Raw genomic sequence first — 12,082 nt, 5'->3', positions numbered from 1 at the left:
GCCTCTCCGGGCTGTGGGATTAAAAAACCCGTCAGAAAAGCAGGTTTTTAGGACAAATTTCGGTCAGTTTGGCACTAGATGGCAGCCGAATGCCGCGGCGGAGCTGGGAGGATGCCGAGGGAAGCGTTTGGATGCAGGATTGAGTCATCCCGAGGAGGAGAATTGGGCTGGACACCCTGGATGAGCCCTGTGCCCAGGGGGATCCACAGCGAACACAACAAAGCCAACACTGTTAGCATTAAACGTGGAATTCTGCATTCCAGGAGGAAACGCTGGTGCTTTTACTGCAAACTGCACAAATTAGAACGGCCAAACTAGGAGTTATTTATGTTATTTATGTTATTTACCCACCGACTGGTGAAATAAGCTGATTTCAGGACTGTTTTCCCACATCCATGTCAAAATGATCACGGTGCTTCTTGCTCAGCCCAGCTCAATCCCATTTTTCTCTGAGGTTTTTGTCATCTTTTCCCTTTCCCTTTGGTCTCCTCGCACTATTACAATGGCAGGAGGAGGTAATGGAGCAGGAGAAATACAGGAGATAAACCAGGACATCAAAGAAACAAATCTATTCCCCAGCCCAGCTGAACTACACTAGCGAGGCAGGACTCTCACCTCAGTGCTTCCTAAAAATATTTTCTGCCCTCACACTGATATTTTTTTCCCTCTGTGCTTTCTGAGGATTTTTTCCCCCATTATCACCACAGCACTTCCAGCAGAGCCTTTTCCTGCTCCCACAGCCACCATTCTCCTCTCCCTCTCTTTTGTATTTTTTCCATCATCCATTAGGGTTATACCATTATTATTATTATTATTATTATTATTATTATTATTATTATTATTATTATTATTATTATTATTATTATTATTATTATTATTATTATTATTATATCCATTATTACCTGCAGAAGTGTCTTACTGAAGACAGTCACGTTCCAAAGTGTAAATTAAATTTCCATTTCCTCAGACTTACATCATTGTTACCACCTGAATTACCCAGTTATCTATAATCCAAACCTCTAGTAAATCAAATTGGGTATTAAGATAAAAAAATCTCTTATTTTCTCATTAATGCTGTCATAACTTTACAGTAGGCAATGGAATATTATTATGACCAGTTTGGGCAGACTCACCTTGAGTCAATCAAGATCTTGAACCTTTAAATATTTATGGAATGTTCATTTCTTTTCATCATCCTCTTAATTTATTAAGTTCAATGCCAAGGTGGTACAAGGCTCGTTGTTTATACAGCTGGTTTTCACATCTGGCAGTTCATGACAAGATGAGGAACAGAACAGTGACATTGCTTGACAAAAGGTGACAGAAATGTACAAAATCAGTGGCACTCCGATGCTCCTGTGCTGAACTGACTACAGCAAAAAAAAAAAAAAAAAAAAACAAACCCTGAAACCTTTAAAAAAACCAACATTTGTCTTAATGTTCTTCAGAACTGCCTTTTGTTCCACCAGTCCATCTCCTTGGGGATAAAAACCCAAAACTGAGGCATCAGCGAGGTGCTTAAATCCAGCCCACAGGCAAGGTAATAAACACAGAGCAGCTCAGGGGAGTCAGCTGCAGGTGACAGACGAAACAGCAGGAATAACACAGAAAGGAAAAGGTGCTGATGGAATGCAGAGCTTCAGCTCCTCGGCCACTCCCAAGTTCCTGAAGAAGGGATTATGTTCAGTACAAATACTGGGTATTGGTAAGGATTCCACACACTTCCTAATATTTACCCTCTACCACCACGTGGAAACTTCACAAACGACTTTCACAAGGAAAAGCAAACAGGTCGTTCACCAGTGCTAAACATTTACACAAACAGATCACACTGAACCTGTCGGTCCCTTTACAGAAGAACCTTTCCCCTACTTTTTTTTTGCTCTAAGTGCACAGTTCCTAAGTGATAATAAATTAATTATTTTGTGTTACAGCAGTCAACTACGTACAAACAACACGTACTAAAAACTACCTCACTAAATACCTCTCTGAAGGTAACTACTTCGTGTATATATTAAATTTCAAGTAATGCTCAGCCCAAGTTGTTCGTTCGTTTTGTTTTTTTAAAGAAAACAATCAGACAAACCAACAACCACTAATTCCAGAGACAAGAACACGAGGGAAGACACACTTAAAACTACAAGGACTACAGGAACAGCTACAGCAATAGAAATGGGACAAATTCTCAGCACTAAGGCACGATAGAATCAGTACTAGAGTATGGCTAAAACCTTACTTCACTACAGCATCAAGTGAGGAGTTACCAGGGAGTGTTCCTACGCTCAAAACACTCGGCTACAACATCAGTGAGTTCTGTGGTCAAGAAGCTTCTACCTTAGTGCAGCTGCTTTGCTAAAGGAAGGGATTCCAGGGGGCAAGGGGGTGCTCACTTCTATCTTATAATTAAGGGTTGGTTCCTACTTGCTCAACGAAATGGGAGTTTCTTATTCAATTTATCCCTTTACCCGCGCTCTCTGTGAAACTACAACACAATTCTGATGGGAGAAAAGCAGGTGTTGGATGTTGATGGTCGCTGGAGCTGACCAGAAAACCCCCGTGGTTTTTGGACAGCGGCCCCAAAATTTGTGACCACCGTAAAGCATGATACAAACCCCACCTAAACCACGAGATTAAGTGGGCTTTGGATCAAACACACACTTAGCTGTGGGGTTTGTGGTGCCACCAGTCAGTCCTCCTGAACTTTAAACAACTTTACCCCACAGGAAAAAAATCAAGCACGGCTCTAAGACCAAGAGGTTTTAGGCTTAAAATTAGGGTGTTCTGGAGAGTCCTTTCAAACAGGCCCTCGGGAAGATCTGCCGCTTGCCCTTAAAAACAGACGATTTCTGGCACTTGGGGACCTCTGCTATAGTTTTTTGATCCGCTCAGATGCCACGAGTTCACCACGAACGGCTCTGGCCGAGAAGCCACCCCCGGAGGAAGAAGAGCTCCGAACTCCGCTGGAAACGCACATCCTGCAAATTTGGGCACAGCGCTGCAAGAACAGTCTGGAAAACCTCTTCCTTCGCCGGAGAGAGCCGGAACAGCGGCTGCGGGAGCCGCCGGGCGCCAGCCCCGCACTCCGCATCACCACCACCACCACCATCATCATCATCATCATCCTCCCCTCCCGCACTAGGCGCGGCGCGCAGCGGCCGCCGCGTGTCCTCCGCGGGCGAGCGCGGGGCTCATGAGGTTCTCGGTGATGTAGGCCACGAGCAGGCAGATGAAGACGAGCATCACGCAGATGGATCCCCCCACGGCCGTCATGGCCACGACGATGTCGCGCATGGCCGCGGGCTCCACGCGGAACTCCACGCACTGCGCGGGCGGCGCGGGGCGCGGCGGGGCGTAGCGCGGCTGCAAGCACAGGCGGTAGCGCACGCTGCCGTGCGCCTCGGCCAGCAGGTAGTCGCGACACGCGGCTCCCAGCTCCACGCTGTCGCAGGGGAAGCGCGTGTAGGTGCCGTCCCAGGAGCAGTTGAGGGCGAAGCCGCGCAGGGCTGCGGCGGGGCGCGCCGGCGGCCCCCAGTGCCGCGTTCCCCACTGCAGCAGCACGCTGCCGTTCCGCAGCACGTTGGCCACCAGCGCGCCGCCCGCGGAGCGGTGGGCGCGGCACCCCCGCTCCGAGCACTGGAAGCCGCGGGCCGGCGGGCGGAAGCACAGCCGCGCCCCCGCCGCCGCGCCATCGCCGCCCACCTTGTAGGGGCACCACGGCTCGTCGGGGTCGGGCTTGGGCTCGGCGAGCCCGAGGCACAGCAGGGCGAGCAGAGGAGGCAGCAGGCTGGGCGTGCCGGACATGCCGGCGGCCGCCGCCGCATGGAGCCGCGGAGCGCGGGGCCGGCGGACGCGCGGGGCGAGGAGCGCGGGCTCGGCAGCCGCCGCGGGGCCGCCAATGGAGAGGCGGTGCCGCCGTTAACTCTCGCCGGGCTGCGGAGCACCCGCCCGCTGCGGCCGCTGGTGGCCGCCCGGACGCGGCTCTCGGGGCTCAGCACGGCGCACCGGGCGCTGAGACCCCGCGGGGGCGGGCACGGGGGTGCTCAGAGCCCACGGGGGATGCTGAGAGCCCGCAAGGACCGGAACGGGGGATGGTGAGACCCCACGGGGGATGCTGAGACCCCGCAAGGACCGGCACGGGGGTGCTGAGAGCCCACGGGGGATGCTGAGACCCCTCAAGGACCGGAACGGGGGGTGCTGAGACCCGGCGGGGGCGGGCACGGGGCATGCTGAGATCCCCCAAGGGTTGGTACAGGGATGCTCAGACCCCAGGGGCGGGCGCAGGGGATGCTGAGAGCTTTAAGGGTCGGCACAGGGGGATGCTCAGACCTCGCCAAGGTCGGCACAGGGATGCCGAGAGCCCACAAGGGTTGGTACAGGGATGCTCAGACCCCGCAAGGGTTGGCACAGAGGATGTGCAGCACCTCCGTGCCTCCCCCGGGCTATGCTGTGCCCACCGGGGTCGCGTCCCCCAGGGCTTGGGGGGCTGCTCAGCCCCCCAAGACCAACCTGTCTTGGTCGAGTTGCAGACTTCATTCCACACCAGACAATTTGTTTTATTTTTTTAATTTGTCCGTGGTTTTGATCTGTTTTCACATAGAATCCTGTTTTCATTTTTTAAAGTAGAACACGAGCATTTGTCTGTATTTAACCTGTGAAATATTTCAATTCTCACGTTACGTGCTTAAACCCCCCAAAAATGAGCCTGGGGGTGGCCGGGAGGTGCCTCTGTGCCCGGGGGCTGACAGCAGCAGGGCTGGGGAAGGTGCCAGAGCTCCCCTTCAGCTGATGCAAACCTTGTTCGAAGAAACGCAGCTCGCACGAATTTGATTTGATTTGATTTTTAACACGGCGATAACCGCACACCCAAGGCTGCTTCAACCTCTTGGCTTTGGGAATTTAAATCAACTCGGCGAGGATGCACTAAAGACACGAGACCCTGCCAGGAGGTCAGCTGAGAGCAGGGATAACTCTGGGTCTTAGTGCACGCCCTGAGACGGAAGGAACGAGGATATTCCTCTTCCTGCCTTGCCTCAAATTCCTCTTCCTGCCTTGCCCCAAATTCCTCCTCCTGCCTTGCCCCAAGTTCCTCCTCCTGCCTCCCCAGATGCCATTTCCTCCCTCTGCAGCAGGACCAGCCCTCCACCCACCCCTGCTCTGGAGCCAGCAGCTGATTTTGCAGCACAGGAGGAGACAGCAGAGCTCCATCCCAGCTTTACACCGTGATTAATGTTCTCTGAGCGACCTTGAGAGAGTATTGGCTCGGCTAAATGGGGAAAGAAAAGAGCTCTAATGAAAGAACAATAAAAATACAGGATTAAACAGTGTCTGGAGATCCTTCGAGCTGTTAAATTGGTAAAAGACACTTTAAGTCTTTTTCTGAGTAGCAGGGGAAAAAAAAGCAACATTTCTTTTTGGTTTTGAGCAGGTTTTACATAAGGTTGTGTTCCAGATTTTATAGCATTTCTCTATATTTAACAAGTAACACAGAATAATTAACATATGATTTTGTTAAAAGCCTCAGAAATGTGCCTGAACACATTGCTGCAGTTCTTCACTGTGTTACCTCTTTAGAAACACATTGCAGTTTCCTGTGTGTTTCCTTTAAAAACAACATTTGAATTATGTAACTTGAAAATCCAACAAAAATAAGATCCCAAGGCCTATTTTCATTTCACAGCCTGAACAAAACCAAACCCAAATCACACCTGGAAGGTGAGGCTTGCATGCACACGAAGTGTGATTTGCAGCAGTGTGGAATTTGTTTAAATAATTCTGCTTGCATGCATTGAACATCAGTGGCCTGACATCAGGACACCTTTTCCTGTTGGAAAGGCTGGGATTTTCAAGTGTATGTTTCCTGAGGAAATCTTTAATTCACCAAGATCAAGTATTTCAAGTTATTTCCACATCTAATTTTTCATCAGATTGAATGGGGTGGCTGCTGGCCTATGGAAAGTTGCCCGGAATCTCTTTTGATACCAGGAGGGATCAATAAAAAAATATTATCAGCATGGAAAAGGATGCTGGAGGTGCAGTGATGGCTTGGAGAACACTCAGATATTGCAGCAGGAAGAGGTGCTGTGCTGCTGAAGGCACTTTGGCAAATTTTCCTGTGGAATTTGGCCAGGATGCAAAAGCTGGAGCTCTGACAGCCCTTCCTGAGCAATGTGAGCCTGTCCAGCCAGTGGCTGGAGCCAAACCAAGCAAGTTTTTCCTCCTTCAGACCTTGTGTCCTTCTCCTTACAGTGTTGATTGTTCCCAGAGCTGCCATTGCCATGTCCTGGGAGGAGAGCTGGCACCAGCCTCTGGGGCTTCTTGTGATAACAACTTCTGATAAGGACTTGTGATCATTAAATTGTGATTGTTAACTTGTGATCAACAACTTGTGATAATGACTTGTGATGGACAACTTGTGATCATTAACTTGTGATCATTAACTTGTGATAACAATTTGTGATAACAACTTGTGATCAACAACTTGTGATAATGACTGGTGATGGACAACTTGTGATCATTAACTTGTGATCATTAACTTGTGATAACAATTTGTGATAACAACTTGTGATCAACAACTTGTGAACGACAACTTGTGATAATGACTTGTGATCAACAACCTGTGATCAACAACTGGTAATGGACAACTTGTGATAACAACTTGTGAACGACAACTTGTGAACGACAACTTGTGATTGACAACTTGTGATCAACAACCTGTGATCAACAACTGGTGATGGACAACTTGTGATAACAACTTGTGAACGACAACTTGTGAACGACAACTTGTGAACGACAACTTGTGAACGACAACTTTTGATTGACAACTTGTGATCAACAACCTGTGATCAACAACTGGTGATGGACAACTGGTGATCAACAACTGGTGATCGACAAATTGTGATGAACAACTTGTGATGAACAACTTGTGATAATGACTTGTGATTGACAACTTGTGATAACGACTTGTGATGGAGAACTTGTGATCAAAAACTTGTGATGGACAACTTGTGATCAACAACTTCTGATAACAACCTGCGATCAACAACTTGTGATGGACAACCTGTGATAACAACTTGTGATCAACAACTTGTGATAATGACTTGTGATCAACAAGCTGTGATCAACAGCTCACCCTGAGTTCTGCTGGGAGATCCCAGGGTCTGGAGCGTGCTGCAGGGAGGGAAAATGGTTGGCACAGCAGTGAAGGCCCTGAACCATAAAAGAAATGATAAAACTACAGGTTAACTACAACTTCAGCACTATTTTTGGCCTTGCACTGTGGCTGAGCAAAAACCCCAATTATTTATGCAGAGCCAAGCAGACCCCCATGCTTTGGCTTGGTCAGCCTGGCTGAGCTGGCTCCCTGTGAATCCTTTTTGTTTTCATTGTTTGCTCTCCTATCAATCCATCTGGTTTTGAGACCTTGTTTTGTGCATTAAAACCCAACCTGGGCTTTTCCATGGCATTGCTTCAGCATTCTGCTGCTCAGGCCCAAGCCTGTGATGTGTCCAAGCTGAGAAGCCCCAGCAGGATCCCAGATTGCTTCAGAGCCTCCAGACAAACCCAGCACCACAGGGTTTGGCTTTTCTGCTTCTCCTCCAGTGCATTTATTGTCTCAAGGAAACACTGAAATGGTATCAGAGCTCGCTGTGGGCCAGGCAATGAAGCCCTGACAAGCTCCAGCTCCCAGTTGATGCAGCACTCTGCTAATTTTAGTCTCAGTTCTGGCCAGGGCAGACAGTCCCCAGGGCAGAGATGTTTGCTCTCAGCTGAGGGCAGCACATGGCATATGGTTCCTAAAGCATCCTCCAAGCTGGGAGCTTTGCATTCAGTTGAGTTGCTGCACTTCCCCCCAAGTCATAGCTTTGAGGATTACTCACCCTAGACGTGCAAACACAGAGAATCTGCCTCCTAATTTAGATTTTCCTGCATCCATGAGCAGCCTCACCCCACTGGGCTTCTATTTCCAGTGCTTGATTCACTTCCAGTCAGGGCTGAACCTGCCAGTGCCAGGGAGGGAGAGCTGAGCTGAACACAGCTGGGGTGCTGGGACCCTGGCTGCTGGGAATTTTAATCTTCCTGCTTAAAATTCAAACCTTCTGGCACAGAAAACTGCCTTTGACCTGAGGCTGTGGAGAAGAGTTCCAGAATGGAATGATGGAACTGGGACTGTGGGTGTGGAGTTGGTTAAAGTGTGTGATATCACAGGGTGGAAAACTTGAGAGTTTGGGGTTTTAGAATATAGAAATAAAAGTGAAGCAAGATGGAAGTTTAGGGTGGAGACAGGTTGTTCTTTTTTACCTTCTTCTTCCTTCTTCTCCATGGGTTGGGTGGTTTTGTGTAATTGGACAGAAAAGGGATTAGTTATTGGTTAAAAGTGGGATTGGTTATTGGGTTAAAAGTGTGGGATTAGTTATTGGTTAAAAGTGTGGGATTGGTTATTGGGTTAAAAGTGTGGGGGATTGGTTATTGGTTAAAAGTGTGGAATTGGTTATTGGGTTAAAAGTGGGATTAGTTATTGGTTAAAAGTGGGGGATTGGTTATTGGTTAAAAGTGGGGGATTGGTTATTGGGTTAAAAGTGGGATTAGTTATTGGGTTAAAAGTGGAAATAATTTAGGTGCAATTTCTTAATTGGACAGTTTATCCTTAAAAGACCTTCTAACAAGAGACAGTTGGCCATTTTGTTAATGAAATTCTGCAGAAGTCACTGCTGTGGGGCTGTAACATGGATACAAGAAATAACAAACACCCGAGCCTGGGTGCAAACCATCCTCTTCAATCCCAGCCCTGACAGAGGTAGAACAGGGAGCAGAGAACCCCCCTGGGGGCAGCCTGGGCACTGGGGCTGTGCCTGGGGGCTCAGGGTGCTGCTCTGACCTGGGACAGGGGGGCAGCTCTGATCAGGATGCTCTGAAGCAGCAGCTGCAGCCTCAGCTGCTCTGCTGTGAGCTGCATGAAACAGAGCTGGCAAAGCACCAATGCAGCTTCAACACTCTCAGGGCATTTTGGGGTATGTTAAACCCCACTGGGGTTTGGTGGGGAGCTCCTCACTGGGCTCCATGAGCAGCTCTGGCACTTGGCTAAAAGATCATTTCCTAAATTTTTCCTTTTCCTTATTCTGCTCTGCTCTGTGCCAGAGCTGGACTTGCACAGCTGATTGTACTGGTAAGAACCACGAGCAGAATGAAAACAAAGAACCAAAAAATTCCCATGAAATGTAAATTTCAAGCTCTATTACAACCAGTGGGAGAAAAAAAAAAATAATCAATGCTGTCAGAATGAAAAAGGCTGAGCTTGTTGGGAAATAAATATTGTTTTCCCCAGTGTCTAAAAGTGCTTGCAAAATATGCCACAAACAAGGGACTGAAAAGAGCTCAGCTCATTCAAATAGAGAACAAAGATGCTCTGATTTTGTACCAGGTGATGAGATTCAGGCACAAGCTGTGTTTGGTGACTGAGGTCCCAGAGTCTGGTGATGAGGGAGCAGGACAGGGAGTGGGACAGCTCTGCCCTGCTCTTATCACTTACAGCAGGTTCTGGGCTTTGAGATGTTGTGATTAAACCCATTCTCCTTTCATTATAAATTCCAGGGTTCCAGCTCTTACAGCAGGTTCTGGGCTTTGAGATATCCTGATTAAACCCATTCTCCTTTCATTTTCAATTCCAGGGGTTCCAGCTCTTACAGCAGGTTCTGGGCTTTGGGATAATGTGATTAAACCCATTCTCCTTTCATTTTCAATGCCAGGGTTCCAGCTCTTACAGCAGGTTCTGGGCTTTGGGATAATGTGATTAAACCCATTCTCCTTTCATTTTCAATTCCAGGAATTCCAGCTGGCTGTTCCTTCTTTATCCCTGAGGTCAGGTAAGATGTTTTTTGGAGGCTGAGTAAAGTCCCACAGGATTCAATCTACTCCATCAACAATTCCCATCTTGCTGATCAAAGGTAAAAATTTACCTTAGCTGCTGTTGGGAGACTGGCAATAATCCAAACAGGCTGGAACTGCATTAGTTGGGCTGCAAATATTCCTTTTTTTTCCTGTTTCTTGGTGTGGCTGTCGCTGTCCCCGTGGGGAAGAGCTCAGGGCAGCCCTCACCTGCAGCAGGGAAGAGGCACAGCGTTCCAGGGGACACCCTGAGGCCAGCAGGAGTGTCCCAGCTGAAAGGCAGGGCAGGGAGAGCTCTGCAGGGATCTGCTCCCAGTCTCTGGAGGGTCTCTGCAGCAGGAAGGTGTTCACACCCACCCACACACACACTCTGCTGGCTGTGGTTGCTGCTCTTGCACAGCTCCAGGCAAAGAACAGGAAATTTCCTCTGGTTCCCTCCCCGCCCTGCTCAGAGGATGTGTTAAAGAAACACAAAATCCTTTGTGAAGACAGATTCCTTTGTATTAGGGTGAGTCCAGGGACCAGCTCAGGAACCCCTCTGATGCCCAGGGGGGTAAAAAACACCCCAAAACCAGCCCAAAAAACCCTCTCAAGCTTTGAAAGGTGATGTAAAAACACCCCAAAACCAGCCCAAAAAATCCTCTCCAGCTTCAAAAGGGGATGTAAAAAACACCCCCAAAACCAGCCCAAAAAATCCTCTCCAGCTTCAAAAGGGGATGTAAAAAACACCCCCAAAACCAGCCCCAAAAACCCTCTCCAGCTTTGAAGGGTGATGTAAAAACACCCCCAAAACCAGCCCAAAAAAACCCTGTCCAGCTTCAAAAGGGGGTGTAAAAACACCCCAAAACCAGCCCAAAAAATCCTCTCCAGCTTCAAAAGGGGGTGTAAAAACACCCCAAAACCAGCCCAAAAAACCCTCTCCAGCTTAAAAAGGGGGTGTAAAAAACACCCCAAAACCAGCCCAAAAACCCTGTCCAGCTTTGAAAGGGGGTGTGAAGAACAAGAGGGCGAAGAACACAGGAAATCAAGAAGTGCTCCTAAGAAAAGCAGCAGGAGAAGATCATTCCCAGTCTGGGATCTCGGAGGCAGCAGTGGCCCCACACCAAGATGGGATTTTCATCTGCAAACCCCCTGCCAGGGCCTCCAGAGAGTTCTGCAGGGAGTTCCCTCCTCCTGCCTTTGCTCTGGGCACTGTTTTGTTCAGGAGGCAGCTCCCAGGAGGAATTCCCATCCCCTCATTCCTGCAGTATCCTGGTTTTTCCAGCAGCTCTCAGAAGTAGCCATCCTTCTTGCCAGCAGCTCCCTGCCTTCCCACATGCTCCTTCTGCTCCTGGACAAGCTCCAGGTCATCGTTGTCATCCACCTCCCCTCCATGATCCTCCTGGGGGCACAGGGAACGGCCAGGAGGGAAAAATCAGCCAGAAGGAAATCCTGGAAAAGGGGATCCAGCAGCACACCACGCTGTTCCTGCCCAGAGCTGTTCCACCAAACCAGCCCAGCTTTGGGAACCTGGGAGAACAGGGGTGAGCCCAGCTCTGGTGGCACCTTCAGGTGTCCCTGGCAGGGCACAGAGGTGTTTTAAGCCCATTTTAATGGATGGTTTTAGCTCCAACCATCCATTGGAGACACCTACAAGAGGCCTGGGATCACTCAGGGAAAGGAGACCTGGCACCAACTCTGCTCTGCCCACCCCCTTCATTCCCAAACCCTCAGCAATCCTGGGGAAACTGCAGAAAACCCCTCAGGAGCCACTCAGGAAGGGCAGGGAGAGAACAAATGAGACTGGAAGAGGATTTATTTCTATCTCTGAAGGTACCAGGCTGATCCTCTCCAGCTCATGCTTGAAAAACATTGATCTGGCATTGCTGCACTGGCACAGCCTTGATTCCTGCTGTGACTGATTCCTGCTGTGATTGATTCCCCCTGTGATTCCTGCAGTGATTCCCTCTATAATTCCTCCTGTGATTCCTCCTATAGTTCCTCCTGTGATTGATTCCTGATGTGATTCCTGCAGTGATTCCTTCTATAATTTCTCCTGTGATTCCCCCTTTAATTCCTCCTATAATTCCTCTTGTGATTCCCCCTTTAATTTCTCCTATAATTCCTCTTGTGATCCCTCCTGTAATTTCTCCTACAATTCCTCCTGTGACTGGTTCCTGCTGTGAATCCTGATGTGATTCTCCCTATAATTCCTCCTGTG

The 12,082-nt window shown here is 48.9% G+C and overlaps 1 protein-coding gene across 1 annotated transcript; it reads right to left on the bottom strand.

Annotated features, from left to right (window-relative positions):
• Positions 1 to 897: 897 nt before the first annotated feature.
• On the bottom strand, positions 898 to 3,801 carry FNDC10 (fibronectin type III domain containing 10). Its single transcript, XM_009095689.4, has one exon. The coding sequence runs from the start codon at positions 3,799 to 3,801 to the stop codon at positions 3,136 to 3,138; it is 666 nt and encodes a 221-aa protein (XP_009093937.4). The 3' UTR covers positions 898 to 3,135.
• Between the last annotated feature and the right edge of the window lie 8,281 nt (positions 3,802 to 12,082).

The sequence above is a fragment of the Serinus canaria genome, chromosome 21 (genome assembly GCF_022539315.1).
Source record: "Serinus canaria isolate serCan28SL12 chromosome 21, serCan2020, whole genome shotgun sequence".
In the NCBI taxonomy this organism is placed as follows: Eukaryota; Metazoa; Chordata; class Aves; order Passeriformes; family Fringillidae; genus Serinus; species Serinus canaria.
This window is presented reverse-complemented; position numbering and strand designations above follow the sequence as displayed.

What these genes read in the sequence shown, in the direction of transcription:
- FNDC10 (XM_009095689.4), bottom strand. Translation starts at nt 3,801, where the DNA reads ATGTCCGGCACGCCCAGCCTGCTGCCTCCTCTGCTCGCCCTGCTGTGC.